The following is a 17,513-nucleotide window of genomic DNA, read 5'->3' on the forward strand; positions in this document are numbered from 1 at the left end:
ATGATGATGATGATGATGATGATGATGGTGATGATGATGTTTGTGTTGTTGTTGTTGTTGTTGTTGTCGTTGTTGCATTTTTCAGAAAGAAAAACTATGAAATAAAGGTTTCGTTAGTTTTATTAATATTTTGGTTTAGTCAAAGAACAGTTAGAAATTAACTGTTATTGAATTATTGACATGTTCTAAGACAATTGAGGCAGAGGACAAGACTGGACCAGAGGCAGTATAATGTCAAGACATTGTAGCATTTTGGACAAACCAAACTATTGTAGCAAATACACAAATATACATATACATATACATATATATATATATATATATATATATATATATATATATATATATATATATATATATATATATATATATATATATATATAAACTGTCCACAGTGTATTATTAGCTCTTCGAATTCATCAGTTGGATAGAGTGGGGGAATGTACTAATTATAACTAAGGTAAGTAGACATGTCACCTAGTGAATAAAAATAATTATAAATCAGGACATGTTAGTGAGTATAAAATTTTAGTGATGACGCCAAATTTAAAGAGACGTACAGCAAAGTATTTTTTTTTTTTTTAAATGTGCGATTGTTTTGTCGGTGATTATCTGAAAACTCAACAATGGTAACATACTACTGATTAAACTAAAATGATGGAAAACAACAATAGTTAGTTAAAAGACACATTACTGTAATTTTCTACTACATTTAAAATATCTGTAAAGTGCATAACGTCAAAAGTGATCCAAACTATTATTTCATCTGATTCTACAACTTAAACTAAAGATTTATGTCGCTATAAAGTCACTTCTTTAAGATCGCTACTATTTTAAGATTTACATTATTTAAATAAACGAAGGATATGAACGAACTCGCACGGGAGAATTGTAGAATGTCCAGAACTCTTCATCTCTGTCGTATTTCTCGGGGAACTGTTGGATATCGGACTGTGTAGCTGCCGGGGGATTACCAAACCCAAAGAGACTGGCAGATTCCGCTCCCAGCTCGGACGGTCCGTGGTTTGCGTCCGGTTCGGTTTCAGGTTTTGCCACGATGGTGGGTAGCTTGGAGACTTGTCCCGACATCAGTGGAATGGTGCCATGAAGTCCTTTAGCATCCGTGTTGTTACCTCTTGGAGGGTTACGCTTTCCTGAAAACCAATCGATGATGTATAATATTGCTTTAATATTTCATATTGAACATATGTTTGTAGGCTTACTTTCCATATATAGGATAAATCACACAACGACATTTTAAAGGGACATTCCCGAATTTGATGCAACGTTTAAAGTGTTGTCGACTAACATAGCCTTTTTAACGATTGTAATTACGTATCAAATATATTTTTCTGCATTAAATATTAGTGGCTGTATATTAAACGTGTTTCTGATCTTTCTAATACTTTTACTAGGTTAAATTTCATTTTATTTCCTAAAATATTATTTTTTCGTACGTACGAAATTATTTCAAAACAGAATCCAGTTTGGGCTCCTTACAAATATTAAGACGACCAGAAACACATTGAATATACAGACACTGATATCCTAAACAAGAAAACATATTTAATATGTAAGTTTAATCGTAGAAATATTTTATTAGTCGGAAATATCTTATAATGTAACAAACTAGGGAATGTCCCTCTAATATTCATATGTTTATCATCTATTAAAGGAGATAGGAGATATTGCTGGCACTATAATTTGCGATATCTCCGCAGCAGATATTGCTTCTTATAATCTTGATTGGTCAAATTTTAATCACAAGACTATGTTTTGTTACGTCACTGTGTTTGTTTCAGCGCTAAACCTACCATTAGTGACGTTACGCCACTGCCGTTCTGCTAGTTAACGAGTCTACCGCTAACATTCAACCCACATTACTGACATTGTTTACAACTGTCGCAAATGAAAAGAATGATAATGGATGATAAAAAGAATACCCCCCTCGTGTCTTGTGATATCATAATTTATCAGCACTCGTTGATAAAAGTACTGATAAATTATGATATCACAAGACACGAGGGGAGTATCCTCTATATATATTACATATATGACCATTAAAATGTCGTGGTGTGAATCACTTGAGCAGTTCCAAATAATACAATTATATAATTTTATTATCTGAATGGTATTACAAATGCTTCAAAACATAAGTGGTTCAAAACGACTTCTTGCTCAAACAAACGTTTTGGTTAAATATATTTTCTGGGCAAATATGACTCGACCCCATAAACTTCGCTCGCCACAGTCTAGACCCCTCCCTGATAAATTTCATCGACCACCTACCTGATACGTTTTGAAACAGCCCTTATGTTTAAAATGTCGGTGCTTCGTAGGCAGTAACGAAGATACAAGCTAAAGTTTGTTTTGTTTAATGACACCACTAGATCATATTGATTTATTAATCATCAGATATTGGATATCGAACATTTGGTATTTGTGACACGTAGACTTGAGAGGAAACCTGCTACATATTTCAATTAGCAGCGAGTAGACCGGCGTCATAACAAGCTAACTGTCACCCGGAGAGGATATTATGTAGATCTGTATTTTCGTATTCCCATCATATATATATTAACAAAAAAAAGGTTTTGGTAAACAATGGTGGTAGCACATCTTGGGCTCAAAGTAGGGCTCACTCCCCGACAAACATGGACAGGTATTAATAACACTATTGGTAGAGCAGATAACTGGGAGAACCTTTCAAATGACGATACAAACATGAAACTTGGCACATATAATTTTCCTTGGGCGTTATTCAGATGTTATCAATGAACCACCTGAATTTTCGATATGGTGGCCAGTTTGTTTTTTGATGGCCGCCATATTGTCTCACCAATGTTCATTACTGAGGTGTATTTTAATAGACGTTTTCGATTTTAGTCATCTTGTTTTCACTCACTCACTCACTCACTCAGGTGAAAGGGATATAAGCCAATTACCTACAAGTGCTGTTGCAGGGTATGAACGTTAACTTGTTCCAGTGCTTCCTCCGTTTGTTAACACAATATGCATTCTACCACGAAGTAGTATTTGACCAAATGTGAAAACTTGATTTCAATAGCAAATTGCCTACTTTGAATGTTGTGATGGTCCTTCGTACTTTTTCTGTCACAAGTAGACAAGTTGATCTTTAGTCAGAGATGTGCTCAGATCATTTACGGGTACTACCCCAGAGATACAGAGGTACAGTGAGCATAAAGTCAGTACACATTATTTTGTTCCATAAGCAGATGACTTCTTGTCCCTGAATCAAATCGGAGCTGTTTAAAAACCTCATAAGCACAGCAAAGTATAGCTCTATCTAGGGAAGAATTCCAAGAAGATACCAAAATGCAACTTGCTACCGATTATTCAACAGCAATTATATATTCCTGTACTGAAAACACTAGAAGATGTTACATTCAGCTTATTTTATACCATCCATGTAATGTAAAATATATTACAAAGTGTGCTCATTCATGCCAATGACATGGTCATCGTTGTACTAAGAGAAAAAAACCCAATCAGTTGAATGGATCCACTGAGGTGGTTCTATCCTGCGACGCAAGCACCTCAAGCGAGCACTCAACCGACTTAGCTAAATCCCGCCAAAAATGTTTGGTTAAAATTTTAATCGAAAGTTTCATGTCTTTTGGTCTGATCGAACTGATGATACTGGAGCAAAGGATATGGTATATGTGAAAATAATTATATGTTGACGAAATAGTATGGGCTAAAATTAATTTATAGTCAAAAATATTATATCATGAAACTTTATCCCATGGTTGTGTGGGTTTTGTATACTGGTATGTGACCAAATATGTCATATGTCTGATATGTCATATGGCAGTCATCTATCATTTACGTTTTGGGCCATGAGAAAAAAATGCCAATGGAACAATCTAATTAAAATTAGATCCACTATTACATGTGGATCTAACAGCAGCCAGTTGGAGCTCATGTCCACCAATCAAAACTTACTTGCAGAATCATGCAGTGATTTAAACATAATTTGAAAACATTCCGAATTATCCAGGATATACAGTTACTATAACCCAACAACAAAAATATAACCACATGGTCAAACAAATTATAGCACGCAGAGTCGGGTGCATCTATCGTAATCGAAGGAAGGAAATGTTTTATTTAACGACGCACTCAACACACTTTATTTACGGTTATATGGCGTCGGACATATGGTTATGGCCCACACAGATATGGAGGGAGGAAACCCGCTGTCGCCACTTCATGTGTTACTCTTTTCGATTAGCAGCTAGGGATTTTTTATATGCACCACCCCATAGACAGGATAGCACATACCACGGCCTTTGATCTACCAGTCGTGGTGCACTGACTGGAGCGAGAAATCTATTATTATGGAACAAGGTACACTAGTAGTCTATTATACACGCTTATGTTCTATTTTTATTATAATACTGGTAGCTGGTGACTATGTTTGATGGAAATAGGGCAGCCATTTTGAATTAAAAGGTTAAGTCTTATAATATTTTAAATATCAGAAGTACTTTGAACATGCTTTTAAATACATAAAAAGACATCGAGATGGCTAAAATTGGACAGTGTTTGTTTATATTATGCATGTCAATAAAAGACATATAGTCCATGAGCTAATTGGGTTTATCGGTATCATTTGGGGGAATAAGGCTCATTGTCATAGTCATTTTTAGCAACGTATGTATATCTAGGATTGAAAAATAGTAGAATAGTGGTAGCTTTTGAGTATTATCACCCTTTTTCTGACCCTATCCTAAAATAATGATTTTTAAAATACCACCAATACACGGTAAAACAACCTATTTCAACCTATTGTTACTTTATCATTAAGCAGTCAATGACATTTATCACATCTGTGGTAATGTTAAATAGCATTTCAGTAAACATTTAATAAAAAGTTGAAGTTGAATTTTTTAGCATTGGTAATACATACATTGCGGTGCCTAAATTTTTAATGATGCAGTATTTCAGTTTCAGAATTTTGTTTATCTATCATTTAGTTTTAAAAAGTCAATAAAAGTTTTGGAATACATACATTTACACATGTTTGTGGCTATTTCATACACGAATTCAAATAACTGAATATATTTTATGTAATTTGTATATTACAATCAGTAGAACCAAAAATGTTACCCTTACCCCCAATCGAAAAAATACTTGTTTATTTTTAGAAATTGTATTTCATTTTCCTGTTGCTGTTGAAGCATACTATTCTGACGTCAAATAAACGTGTATTATGTATATAGTAACATGTTGAAATTATTGTAAACCGGCCTCAGTGGTGTAGTGGTTAAGCCATCGGACTTATGTCTGATAGGTATTGGGTTCGAATCCCTTTACCGGCTCCAAGTCAGAGTTAGTTTGACGACTCAGTGGGAAGGTGTAAGACCACTATGCTGAATTATCTCTCACTAACTACTAACAAAGTGTCCTAGACCGACAGCCCAGATAGTTGAGGTGCATACCCAGGACAGCGTGCTTGAACCTTAATGGAGAAAAAGCACGAAAATAAGTATAAACGAATGAATGAACCAGTGTAAGCAATATAAAGTGTTCAGGAGAAATATAATAATCATATTAATTTTCCTCATCCTCATTTGTACTTTTCCCATAGTCTAGTAGTCTACATATCAGTGTACTTTATTGGCAGTCTATTTGCTACACACAATTTGGCAGTGTACTCGTCTTTGGGCAGTTTCAAGTCAGCAGTTCCAGAATAACCTCAGCTCCTTCTTCCTTGGCACAGTCGATTGTTGCTCCAGACACTCCCCTCAATATTTTTCACATCAAGGTCTGAAGCAGTATCCATAAGCTGGAGGCTGATGACTGTCTACCTCAACTTTCTACACACAAAACAGTTTGTACCCGAGATCACTGACTTTAGTGTATGATGCACTGAGAACACAGAAGAGACACGTGAATTCCTTTACTGTGGAGTTTTTAGTTCACTGGAGAAATCCATTTGCTGACCCATCTGGAAGACATGTTATTTTGGGGTCTGGCTCATAGCCTAACAGGTGGAATAATATAGCGGTAATTTCATTAAGATTGACTTTCAAGTTGCCCATTGACTGAATTAGAAGAATCCCTCAATGATATCATCTGGGCCAAGTTTTATGTTTGAATCACCCTTTGAAAGCTAATGTATGTTATCTGCTCAGCCAAGTAGGTGACCATGTTTTGGGGAAGTTGTCTTACTTGCAACTCCTATCTTCAGAAGCCTTTTTTCATACCAGATACATAAAAAGGAAATAACATTACTAATATCGAAACTCTCTATTAAAATACCTCTCAATAATGAACATTGATAGGACACTATCGGTATGGCAACCATATTGAAAAATTACCGCCCTTTTGAAAATTCAAGTGGTTGGTTGATTGGATTTGAATAAGGCCCCAGTTAGATCATCTGTGCCAAGTTGCATGCTTGTATCATTATTTAAAAGGTTTTCCCCAATTATCTGTTTTACCAATAGTGCTTTCAGCAGTTGGCCATATTTTGGGGAGGGGGCCCTGCGTTGATTTCTATATCTGCTACACCCATCACCAGAAGCCCGTTTACCAATACGTTTTTGTTAACATATAATTATGATGGGAATACAGAAATGCAGGTCTACATGACGTCCTCTCCGGATGGTACTTGGCTCATTCTGAAGCTGGTCTAGAGGGATATTTGACATGTACTTTCCCTACAGACAGGACAGCACATATCATGTCCTTTGATGAACCAATCGTGAGGCACTGGTTGGGAAGGGGGAAAACAATGGGTTCGCCGAGGAGGTTCGATTCTGCCACACAAGGACATCAGGCGAGCGCTTGATAATATATTAGACGTGGGGCACTAATTGGGATGGGAGAATGGATCCACCGAAGGGATTCGATCCTTCGACCAAAGCACCTCTAGAACCAACTGAGTTACCCGCCCATAGGACTAATTCGAGATGTCACAAATCGTGGGATCGATCGTAGTCTGTGACCTCAATGGGGTTTGGGTTTTTCCGTTCCAACCAGTGTCTCACAACTGGCGCGCGCATCTGAGGATGTGGTATATGTTGGCAGTCGGTAGAAGTAGCAGCTAAAACACGTGTTTTCTCAAACTATAATTGTTTGCATATTTGCGTACATACAGGTATCTCTATGTGGACATACTGCAATCTAATTAAAATTAGCTCCACTTGTTAATTACTATTACCTGTGGATCTAACAGCACCCCGTTGGAGCTCATGTCCAGTTGACCTTTCATTCGACCAATCAAAACCTTACTTGCAAAATCATGACAGTGGTGTGAAAAGAATTTGAAAACATTCGGGATTATGCCGAGGGTATACAAAATGATTGGGGTGAATTACGAAGTATGCCGGAAACTAATTTCAATATAAAATTTTATATAAAATTCGTTTCAAGACGAAAAAAAAACCCGTGATGGTATAGCCATAAAATCTGTTTATACTAGTATACAATCTAGAGTTTATTACTGCACTTTTCCCCCTGTATTTTAATGTTGAAATAGACCAACAAGTTCGCCTATTGCATAAATAGTCTTGCCCGATATTTTTAGAATTTGTATGCTCCCGAATAACGCTATAAAAGGCGAAGTGTAATTGGTCGATATTTAAATTGTTATTTAAAGATGAAATGTCACCTGTATATGGGAGTCCACGCAATGCTGTCAGATCTACTGGTAGACCAGTAGAGCTAATTTTAATTAGATTGGACATAGCGTGTGTGCAAACAATTTCAAAAACAGCCATGCATGATAATAAAACAAACAAACAAACAAACAAACAACCAAACAAGCACAACGGTCAAATCATTTTTAAATAATAAGAAGCATTGACAATGATCGAGTGTCGGAGCCCAATCTGGAGAAAAAAAATAGAACGGAAGTAACGCATTCAGCGTCACCACAGCCACAATACATCTACGACGTCTTGGAGCCTTTATTTCGAAGACTTTTGTTTCCGTGATGTATCGTCAAAAGTCTCGGAATGTTCCGAGACCAGTCTCAGAAGATAGGGCAGTGTTCGATTTCGAGAGACGTCTACCCACTAGATACGCCAGACGTTGACTAGAGACTACATGTGTCTGCCATTATGCAAAGACTCCAAGACTTCGTAGATATATCGTGGCCTTTAGGATAGGCCTACCACTGAAACATACACAGTGACATAACAAAATACCTTCAATATATATATATATATTTATCTGTTTTTAAATTTCCGAATAAATGTTCGTGGCTCCTAAGTAAATCTCAGTATAACAAGAATTCTGAGAGTACTGCTAAATCAATATATGTCCCCTACCAGGCCATAACTCTGTCAACAATGGGTAAATCGCCACGAAAGTCAAATTTGATCTGTAACAATTTACATAACAAAACTATGTACAAAATTTCTTCTCAATATCTTGAGACATTGTGGGAAAAAAAGTCCGGAAAATTATATGTGGGACAGACGGACAGACAGACAAACAGACAGAAGGACAGAGACGAAATCTATAGTCCCGTCCGGTTGGAGGTGTCTTTTTTAAAGAATACAGAGCGGGACGTAACTCAGTAGTAAGGTACTTGCTTTATGCGCGGTTCGTTTGGGATCGATCCGTGTCAGTGGGTTATTTCTTGTTCCAGCACCACGACTGGTATATCAAAGACCGTGGTATGTGCTATCCTGTCTGTATGATGAAATATCCCTTGCTACTAATGGAAAAATGTAGTAGGTTTCCTCTCTAAGACTATATGTCAACATTACCAAATGCTTGACATTCAATAGCCGATGATTACTAAATCAATGTGCTCTAGTGGTGTCGTTAAACAAAACAAACTTTAACTTTTTAAACAACATTTTATTCAGCAAATGAAGTGGATTAGAAGACAGGCGACTGACCTGTATACATTCCTTTCCACAATCTATTTAATACTGAAACTAGTCTACCTGGAGGGATCAAAACAAATATCATTATTACATGTAAACTGGCTAAAAAAATGTGTTGGAGACTTCAATAAGAGTTCCGTCTCGTTAACCACCGTTGATGCTCTTCGTCCAATGATTTATTCATCCTTTCTCTAATGAAGATCATTTCATTCCACTGGCCTATAAATTTAAAATCAGAAATGCAGTCAGCAAAACATAAGTCTTTCTCATTCTGCTGTGTACAGGAGATGCATTTTGAACTCGATATTTAACAATTCTGTACTTTGTCCGAGGTTACATGACCTGCTTTGACTTTATTGTTTTAAATTGTTCAGTACCGGCAATGACGAGTACACTTACGGTTTTAAAACAAATCAATAGGTCTATTGCCGTACACATTATAAAATATCGCGACCATCAAAGCACCTCATTATTTTATTTTTACATTATGTTTTAAAAACTAAACTTTTGTTAAGATCTTTTTTACTTTTAATAACGACTTCCTTTGCCACGAGCTGCATGGATTTGTAGACTAGCCGAGATGCTCTCAGTTTTCGTAGCGATTTTTACATTCTTACGCACTCGTGTGATTGGTTGCTTCACAGTGGTGACCCGATACAGTCATACCATCCAATGAAATAAGCAAGGTCGAAATTGACTGCTCTGTGGCATATTATGTATATAAATGTTCTGCAAGCGCAAGCGCCGTTTTAGTTTGAAAAGACGCTTAAATTTATTTTAAACCTGTTTTATTTAGGATATATAAGAAATACAATACAACATTCGTGTCCGTTAGATACAATTAATTTTATCTTACAACTCGTTACTTAACAACTTTTGTAAGATAGATATTATCTAACGGCAACTAATGTAGTTTTTGACATTTATTTTCAGCGAACCTGAAACACTTCACCTTAACCTGAATGGACACAGACAATCGACATAGTGAACAATAACAACGTTAAATACAGTTAAATCAGTCTTGACAACCCAGTGGCCATGGAGTCTTTGGTTTAACTGCAAACAACTCAAGCGGTTTTAATTATTGCTTTATTAAAAAAAAAAAAAAATTAAACTCAAGCGGAATGAATTATTGTTTTAAAGAAAATTATTAGAAATGAATAAAACACTATTTCATTATTGCTTTTTTATTATTTAAATATTCGCTTATAATATAGTATGTTATAAGCGAATATTTAAATAATAAAAAAGCAATAATGAAACAAAAACTTCGTTAATAGTAAAAGACACAACAAAATGTAAAGAATGCACAGTAAATAATTAATCTTTAAAATAGAAAAAACAGAAAGAAAACACAACAAAAACAAATCATCAAACTGAATTAAAATAAAACTTTTAAAACTCGTACAATGTGTTGCAACTTAGATCATGATTTTAACCGTGTGATGCGCTGTAATCACACGAGTTTTGTTTTGTTGATGGGGATTTTTGGGGTTTTTTATTTTTTAAATTTTATTTGCTCAATATCTGTGTGGTCCTTAAAGCCGCACACCCTAGTTCCATCCAGCGAAAATAAATTATAATTTGGTTAATCTACAAACCTGTAACACACTTAGATCACGTTTTTATCAAATGGAGTGAAAAAGCAGGTTTTATATCGATAAATACCATGGGAATCCCCATGTCCCAATTGCTGAAATAATTTTGAAAGTTAGTATTCTGATGTCACCGGTAGATGTCGCTCGAAGCACAACAATGCCTACGTCACGACAAATTTCACAGAGTGCGCACAGACTTGGGGTGCGTTCTTTTCACCTCTCCTGGACATATGTTCCAACTGTTCTGTCCTGGTTGTATCCCCTCTCCAGATATCGTAAGACTTAGCAAAAGTATTGGTTTTAAGGGTTTGTAACGTTTTGTATTGAAACACTTACTTGTCTGAACTTTATTGTTACTGAAAATGTTCACGAACTGTGAAGAAAAATCTCACAAATGAACAACAACAAATCGGATGTTGATTGCGCGAACCGTGCACGAGACAAACCGAACCAAAATGATAACGGTCACGTTGTATACCAACATCTGTGACGTTTACACAGGAAGATTCCCTCTAAAAATAGATTGGACCTCGCTTGCTTAACGGTTTTTTCTCGATAGCACGTCTTGTGAAAAAATGCAAAAAATGCACTTCGTGGTTTTACAAACATCAGGATTACCAAAAAGCACTTCAGGTGAATGGAAATGTGTATTCTAAATAATAAAATGTAAGTAAAGTGCAATTTTATTTGTGAAAAATGGGGTTTAATAGCGAAAAACAACGCCGTAATGGGTAACTAGAGTGTATCCCTTTAACCATATGTCCGACGCCATATAACCGTAAATAAAATGTGTTGAGTGCGTCGTAAAATAAACCATTTCCTTCCTTCCTTGTACATGTAGCCTACTAGGGGTTTGTTTGGGGGTACCTGTGGTTCAGTGCTATGTTCCTCAGTTGTTCTTTTTCTGTTCTGTTTTTAAATAATTATTGTAGGTGATCATAGGTGATATTTTTTGGATTTTTAAAAATTATTTTAAGTCGTTTCTTTGGCATTGTCAAAATGGTAGCAGTAAACATGGATAGGCTATATGGGAGGAGGGGGTGGGATCGAGGGGGGGGGGGGGGGGGTGACGACGGTTCTGCAAGAGAAACTTACTAAATTCATCTTTTCTCAACCTGTACTTTTCCGTTTCGGGAAATCTGCGTTGGTGCACCTCATCACTGTATACCGATGTATTCAAGGTTTCAAACCGATTCTTTCCCAAGCCCGGGAAGAGGTTTTTCCTCGAGAACTGGCCCATCATTTGTAGCGACTTGAGCATATCACTTTTCAGTGCGGACGCTGGGATGTTTTTCATATCCTCATCGCCCGCCATCTCTCGACTGTGCTGCTCTACTTGATGACCCACATTCGGCAGTTCTTGCTTTGAATCGCGCGTAGGAAAGCCGGACGCTTGGACGTCACTTTTTAGCAGGGTCTCTTTCGCAATAATTGCTGTTTCTTGATTTGTTGAATCAAACGTTTTGCCTTCTGGTGGTTCTGCATCGCCGCTGTTCATAAGCTTACTCCTCGGTCGCCCCAGGTTCGTTTGGGTGTTTTCTTTCCACGCATAACGAGGCGTATGAATCTCGTTTCCGCCTTTCTTGCGCACATGCGCAATGTGGGCATCTCGTTGCGAGTCTTTCATTTCATCAAAGTGTATAAGGCGCTCTCCGCTGGCTAAACTTTTGCCTGTAGGTTAAACGGTTTGTTAAATAAAAGACTAAATATGATCTTAAAATGAATGAAGACTTTTTTAAAAGTATGACGTCATGTTATCTTATGACGTAATATATGAACGCTATTTCCTGTTTTTAACAATATGCCATAGATATTACTATTTTCAGTATAATATTATTAAAACTATCTATTTTTAATCAAATATGATTGTTTTAAAAGAATTAAAAGCCCATGCTATTATGTTAATATATAATTTGCGATAGGATAATGTTACGCCACATAGGTTGCCGTCTGATGTAGTTACTGCAGATATATAGCGTTACTGCAGATCGCTGTCGCTCACCTTTCGTCTAGCACATTTTCACCACAACGTGAACTTGTACAATAAAACTGCATGCTGTAAACAACATTGTATAATAACATCATAATATTGCACTCTTCCGGTCTAAAACAGTAAACCCCCTTGACATTAACTTATCGGTTTGATAGGCTGCATTTGGAAATAGGAGCCCGGAGTCTAAGGTCAGAATAGTCCTACCTCTCATAGGTGTCTTGGGTCAGAATAGTCCTATCTATCATTAGTGTCTTGGAATAGTCTTAACTATCATTATTGCCTTGGGTCAGAAGAGGCCTTCCTATCATGTGTCTTAGGCGGAATAGACCATTCTCTCATTATTGTCTTGGTTCAGAAGAGGCCTTCCTCTGATTATTATTTTGGGTCAGAATAGGCCTTCCTACAATAAGTGTCTTGGGCGAAATAAGTCTACCGATCATCAGTGCAGGGCTCACGCTGTTAAAAACGTCGCCCTCTCTACAGTTTGAGAGAGAAGTGACTTCGCTCTATGATTTTGACCTCGCGTGAGCCCTGCAGGGCGTTGGAAGAATAGGCAAACTTATCATTAATGTCTTGAAATTGGCCTACCTGTTATTAGTGTCTTGGGTAAACCCTGAAATGCACCGAGATGTGGCCGGTACATACTCAAATGCCGTAGCGTGGCAAATATTGGGAATCCTGGCGCCTTCTATATTTTGTTGTGCCGTGCCTCGGTGCCTGAAAAGATTTCATACTGGGGGAAAAGAAATGTAAAATTAGAAATAATAGAAACATAGGCCTACGGGCTCCCATTTTTCTTTTCTTTTTTCTTTTTCTTTTTTTATATGGAAGAAGAAGGAAATGACGCACTCAGCACATTTTGTTTACGGTTATATGGCGTCAAAAATATGGTTGAAGAACCACACAGATATTGAGAGAGGAAACCTGCTGTCGCTACTTCATTGGCCATTCTTTTCGATTAGCAGCAAGGGATCTTTTATATGCACCATCCCACAGACAGAGACAGGGTAGTACATACCACGGCCTTTGATATGCCAGTCGTGGTGCACTGGTTGGAACAAGAAATAGCCCAATGGGCCAACCGACGGGGATCGATCCGAGACCGACCGCAAATCGAGCTAACGCTTTACCACTGAGCTTACGTCCCTCCCTTTTTTGTATGGAGACAGGTTGATTTTTTCCCCCTGAATTAAACGAAAATTACAATTACTGCCAAATGGCTATATTAGGGTTGCAACGATTCACTACGCATTCTTACATGGATTACATGGATCTGTCTCGTACGCTTATGAACAGAAATCTAAGTTTTGCAGTTGAAAGATTTTTTTCTAGGGAAGGGGTGCAAAATGGATTATGTATAATACGTAAAGGCAATACGTTAAATCGAACGATACTAATCGGGAACCAGGCAAATACTTAAAGGGACATACCCTAGTTTTTAAACACTAAGGCATATTTTTTACTATATCACAAGATGCATTTCTCATATTTTTAAAGACGCACGTACGTCTGAGACGTAACAGTTATGAAGTCGAGTTTTGGTCTGTTTTTACAGGGTATTTCACCAAAGTCACAGACGCATGTGGCACTCAAAAAAAAAGAAAAGAAGAAAGAATTGTTTTATTTAACGACGCACTCAACACATTTAATTTACGGTTATATGGCGTCAGACATATGGTTAAGGACCACACAGATTTTGAGAGGAAACCCGCTGTCGCCATTACATGGGCTACTCTTTCCGATTAGCAGCAAGGGATCTTTTATTTGTGCTTCCCACAGGCAGGATAGCACACACCATGGCCTTTGTTGAACCAGTTATGGATCACTGGTCGGTGCAAGTGGTTTACACCTACCCATTGAACCTTGCAGAGCACTCACTCAGGGTTTGGAGTCGGTATCGGGATTAAAAATCCCATGCCTCGACTGAGATCCGAACCCAGTACCTACCAGCCTGTAGACCGATGGCCTAACCACGACGCCACCGAGGCTGGTCATGTGGCAGTCAACCGTGTTACAGGTTTGTAGACTAACTAAACTTAGTGTTAATTTTCACGGGTTGAAACTAGAGCATGTCCCTTTAACGTTTGCGAAGTTCGTTTTCGCTGAATGAATGGTAGTCCTACATCTTGTAAACTATTGTATTTTCCTGTTAAAAATTGGATTGTTCAGGGTATTTTGAAGTTCTACTACTCTTCTCTGGATCCGCGCCTGTAGTCTACGTTTACTGAGTTTTGAGTGTGACGCCATGCATTTATGCGTAAACCGAGGGTGGGGTGGGGCGGGGGGGGGGGGGGGGGGGGGGGGGATGGGGGGGGGGAATGGGGGAACGTAGCCGAGTGGTAAAGCGCTCACTTGATGCACGGTCGGTGTAGGATCGATCGCCGTCGTTCCAGTCAGTTCACCGTGACTGGTATATCAACGGCCGTGGTATGTGCTATCCTGTCTGTGAAATGGTGCGTATAAAAGATCATTTGCTACTAATGGAAGGAAGGAAACATTTTATTTAAAGACGCACCCAACACATTTTATTTATGGTTATATGGCGTCGGACATATGGTTAAGGACCACACAGATATTGAGGGAGGAAACTCGCTGTCGCCACTTCATGGGCTACTCTTTTCGATTAGCAGCAAGGGATCTTTTATATGCACCATCCCATAGACAGGATAGCACACCACGGCCTTTGATGTACCAGTCGTGGTGCACTAGCTGGAGCGATAAATAGCGCAATGGGCCCACTGACAGGGATCGATCCCAAACCCTCCGCGCATCAAGCGAGCGCTTTACCACTGGGCTACGTTGCTGTTAGTGGGAAAAAAGTTATTGTCCTTGACATGGCCTTTTGAAGCTTTCGTCTTAATCAGTTGTTATAACGAGGGCGAGGTGTAATTCATTGGTATAGCGATAGCCAGAGATGCGATAGGTCGCAGGCTCGATCGCCTTTCGTCGACTTGTTGCTCTTCTTTCTTTCTTTCTTTTTTTTTTTGGGGGGGGGGGGGGGGTCGGAGGTGAGAGTGGGGGTCTTCGTTTATTTTTATGTTTTGTTGTAGTTTTGCTTTATTGGGGGTGGGGGGGGGGCGGGGGAGTGAAGTAATTACCATCTCAACTAGTTCCCCATAAACTGAGAGAACGGTCCTAACTGAGACCATTGAGACCGGTCTTAATAATATTCTAACGACTGGCTTGCTACCTTTCTGAAAAGATGTATACCGCTCGTTAAGGCCGATTCTAGCTGGTAGGGTTATACCAACACATCTGTTCGTCTGTGCGTACCTGCATGTGTCTACAGTGTGGGGTGGGTCCACACCAGACCCACGTTTACACTTACCGATTGATCGATTTGACGTTTCTAGGTGTGCCAAAGACAATACGAGTGACGTTTGACAAAAGGGGTGACCTTATATTGTCTTATGACGTAATACACGATTTAGGAATATTTATTACTCTTGAGGACATTCATAACCTGGGCCCATATTTTCGAAGCAATCTTAGGTCTCACTACACAGATGTCATCTGCCATTGAAACCCATGTTAAATTGCCCAACTTCAAACGAAGATTGCCAATAGAACGGGTTCTCGTTGGCACTAACAATATACACCATTGCGAACATACATTATATAAGCATTTATTTTTACTCCAAAATTGAAAACATTTCTGTCTCAGTTTTTTGCTATATGAGAACCATAACATGTGTCACAATTAGGAACTATAGTGGACCGTCATCGATCAAATCTCACCCGAAAGTGATCTGTGTAGTGAGAAATCGTAAAACTATAGTAAAGTATGACGTCACTATGGCCTGTGTTGTAGTGACGTCACAACCTACAATGGTTTTACGATTTCGTAGCACTACGATGGCTTCGAAAATATGGGCCCAGGGAAATAAAAATAATAATTTTTCACTGAGAAATTATTATCATGTATTGGTGTACATTTGTAACGTACACTATTATTGGACGATTTTGGTAATTATAAACCAATGACTTTGTCGGTACTAAATACAACGTCATCACGATTTGGTAAACATAATTATTATACTATGACGTCACGAAGTTTAAAGCCTTTGGTAGCAGTATAAACAGTTAGCGCGCATAGAGTTCGCTTGTTGGTTTTGCACATGCCATGTTTAAGGCTAATTATTTGGAATAGGAAGTAAATTCTTAAGTTTAGTGATAGCCAAGGAGATATTTTTAAAAATGACAATTGGTTTGTCATCAGCAGTGCAAACGGTTTACCTGTAAATAGGCTTGGTTTTCATACACCGGGTATTCCTTGTGACAAAAGTGGGACATGATAATTTTGGGTAATTTTGAAACATGCTGATTTTGTGAAAAATTTAATAGCTAATTTTTTATCCAAATGAAGGTTTTTGTAAGGTTTGATGAGCAAAGTTTTCATAAATATATATGTGTGATATCCGCCAACTCTAGTCCGGAGATACGTAGAAAGTATTGACTTAATGTGCCCCGTGCACTAGGCAAACTTCCGCTTGGGTGTTGTTTGTATGGGTGTGAACATTGTCCAAAATACACCCAAAATCATGCAGTTTGAACACATTATGATAAAAGTAACAAAAACATTTAACTAAAATTATTTTATAATTATGACACTTTTTGTAATTTCCTTGAGACTAAAAATACCTGTGTCTTTATGCATAAATCTCAGTTGAAGATTCACAAATAACTGTGGTCTTCTACCTTTGTATTTACGCCTATCAGTTTTTATCGTTTAATTTGTAATAAAATGTCATTATGCGGTTATACAAGTCATTACAATAAATATGATTTTGGCTTTTTAGAGAAAAAAATATGATCCACCGTCTTTATCTCTCAATCTCTCTCTCTCTCTCTCTCTCTCTCTCTCTCTCTCTCTCTCTCTCTCTCTCTCTCTCTCTCTCTCTCTCTCTTTTTCTCTCTCTCTCTTTCTCTCACATGGATTTATCTTCAGGGAAACGAAATTTCATGTATTCATTAATACATGTTGGCGGGACGTAGCCCAGTGGTAAAGTGCTCGACTGAAGCGCAGTCAGTCTAGGATCGATTCTCGTCGGT

General features: G+C 37.9%; 1 protein-coding gene across 4 annotated transcripts; it reads right to left on the reverse strand.

The window, feature by feature from the left end:
- Positions 1–6: 6 nt before the first annotated feature.
- On the reverse strand, positions 7–15,897 carry LOC121379237. Of its 4 annotated transcripts, none has more exons than XM_041507755.1 (4): positions 15,790–15,897; positions 13,050–13,178; positions 11,564–12,139; positions 7–1,154 (listed from the first exon to the last, which is right to left on the reverse strand). In XM_041507755.1, exons 2-4 carry the CDS (start codon positions 13,102–13,104, stop codon positions 850–852), a joined length of 936 nt encoding a protein of 311 aa, XP_041363689.1. In that variant the 5' UTR covers positions 13,105–13,178; positions 15,790–15,897; the 3' UTR covers positions 7–849. The 4 variants fall into 4 exon arrangements, with proteins under 4 accessions (XP_041363689.1, XP_041363687.1, XP_041363690.1 ...); XM_041507753.1 differs by having other exon boundaries at positions 13,050–13,194; positions 15,790–15,870; XM_041507756.1 differs by lacking the exon at positions 15,790–15,897 and adding an exon at positions 15,652–15,763.
- Between the last annotated feature and the right edge of the window lie 1,616 nt (positions 15,898–17,513).

The sequence above is a fragment of the Gigantopelta aegis genome, chromosome 8 (genome assembly GCF_016097555.1).
Source record: "Gigantopelta aegis isolate Gae_Host chromosome 8, Gae_host_genome, whole genome shotgun sequence".
NCBI lineage: Eukaryota > Metazoa > Mollusca > Gastropoda > Neomphalida > Peltospiridae > Gigantopelta > Gigantopelta aegis.